This window comes from Cynoglossus semilaevis, chromosome 10 (genome assembly GCF_000523025.1).
Source record: "Cynoglossus semilaevis isolate Cse_v1.0 chromosome 10, Cse_v1.0, whole genome shotgun sequence".
NCBI classification, from domain to species: Eukaryota; Metazoa; Chordata; class Actinopteri; order Pleuronectiformes; family Cynoglossidae; genus Cynoglossus; species Cynoglossus semilaevis.
The window spans coordinates 19,387,930-19,389,648 of record NC_024316.1 but is presented as its reverse complement, the minus strand read 5'-3'; the positions used below and the strand labels follow the sequence as shown (position 1 = coordinate 19,389,648).

The window sequence follows — 1,719 nt, the reverse complement described above, 5'->3', positions numbered from 1 at the left end:
TGTCTGTTGTCCATCTTGTTGTCCATCTGTCTGTTGTCCATCTGTCTGTTGTTCATCTGTCTGTTGTTCATCTGTCTGTTGTTCTTCAGTCTGTTGTTCTTCTGTCTGTTGTCCATCTGTCTGTTGTCCATCTGTCTGTTGTCCGTCTGTCTGTTGTCCATCTGTCTGTTGTCCATCGGTCTGTTGTCGTCTGTCTGTTGTTCATCTGTCTGTTGTTGACACAGTCTCAGATATTTATATTTAATATTTCTATCGACACTTCACTCATCCTGTGTACTCTCAGTACTGTGAAGTACTTCTACTGCAGTACTGTGAAGTACTTCTACTGCAGTACAGTACTGTGAAGTACTTCTACTGCAGTACTGTGAAGTACTTCTACTGCAGTACTGTGAAGTACTTCTACTGCAGTACTGCTCCAGGTCTCAGAACTGGAACGTCTCACCGTCAGTGTTGACACAGAGGAGAGACGGAGCGTGACCCAAACACAGCAGCTGATTGGCTGCAGCTGCTGGAACATGTGACCGGATAATGATAAATGACAGGGAGGACGTGATGGGGGGGTGGGGGGGGGGGGGGGGGGGGGGGCATGACACACACACACACACACGTCAACCTGCTGTGCTTCCACTGGGCATTTACCTTTTCGTTTGACCTTTGACCCCCGCCCTGACACAGTGTGAAGACTTGGACGTCCTCCTGTGACCCTGACCCTGAAGAAGGCATAGATTCAAACTGGTTTTATAGCCTCAGCTGTTTGAGGCCTCGTGCACAGACACGTGCACGAGGCTGCCTTCAGAAAGGTTTCCATGGAAACAGGATGAACACTGCATTAGTTCAGTGTTCATCTGTGGGCTGTGAGTTGGCTGTTGTCACATGTCAACGTCTGAAAATAACTGGAAGAAGGGAGAACTGACCTGATTCACAGACTGACGACTGACACCATCACGAGGCACAGACGCCGCAGCAGCACAGACGCCGCAGCACAGACACTGAATTTGTCCAGATTAATAATCCCATCATTTGTATTTGTCACAGATTAGAACAGGTGAGAAACAGTGACATCTACCTGTTGATATTGGTCAGCAAAAAAAGGTTTTTGTTATTTTTAGGAACCTGGATTACAGGTGATTAATCGTGTTAATCCAGATTTATAAAATGGTTTTGATTGACAGCCCTAGGTTGTTTATACAGATGGTTAGCAGTTTAGTTTAGTTTAGTTTAGTTTAGTTTAGTTTAGTTTAGTTTAGTTTAGTTTAGTTTGGTTTAGTTTAGTTTAGTTTAGTTTAGTTAGCACTCACTCTTAGCTAAACCAGAGAGAACACAAAAGCAGATTTAAAGGAAATGTGTCAAACCCAAGGCCCACAGACCAAATCCTGCCCCTCAGGTCATTGTCAGTGGCCCTCAGAGGTCAGGGGTCAAAGTGACTTCACCGACCTCCAGTCGTGATAAGAAAGAAAAACTTTTGAATGTTTTTTTTTTCCCTCCGTTTTCAGGTCAAGCCACCAAAAAAACCTACGTGAGTTACAACAACCTCAGAGTCTGAACCTGGAGGGGGCGCCCAGTGTGTGTGTGTGTGTGTGTGTGTGTGTGTGTGTGTGCAGGCGTCCCAGCACCTGCAGTATCTATGCACCCCAGGACTGTGGGCCACATCCAGCCCTCACCCAGACTTGATACATGAATCCTGGCAGAAACTAGCACAGCTGAAGGCCTGGGAACCAG

General features: G+C 46.3%; 1 protein-coding gene across 1 annotated transcript in view; it reads left to right on the top strand.

The window, feature by feature from the left end:
* Positions 1-1,713, top strand: part of LOC103385464 (metabotropic glutamate receptor 7-like) — a 25,837-nt gene extending 24,124 nt beyond the window's left edge. Inside the window, exon 10 of the mRNA XM_008319365.3 lies at positions 1,494-1,713. Within this exon, the coding sequence (XP_008317587.1) occupies positions 1,494-1,543 (50 nt within the window). The 3' untranslated portion in view covers positions 1,544-1,713. The remainder of the gene's footprint in view (positions 1-1,493) is intronic.
* Positions 1,714-1,719: the final 6 nt, after the last annotated feature.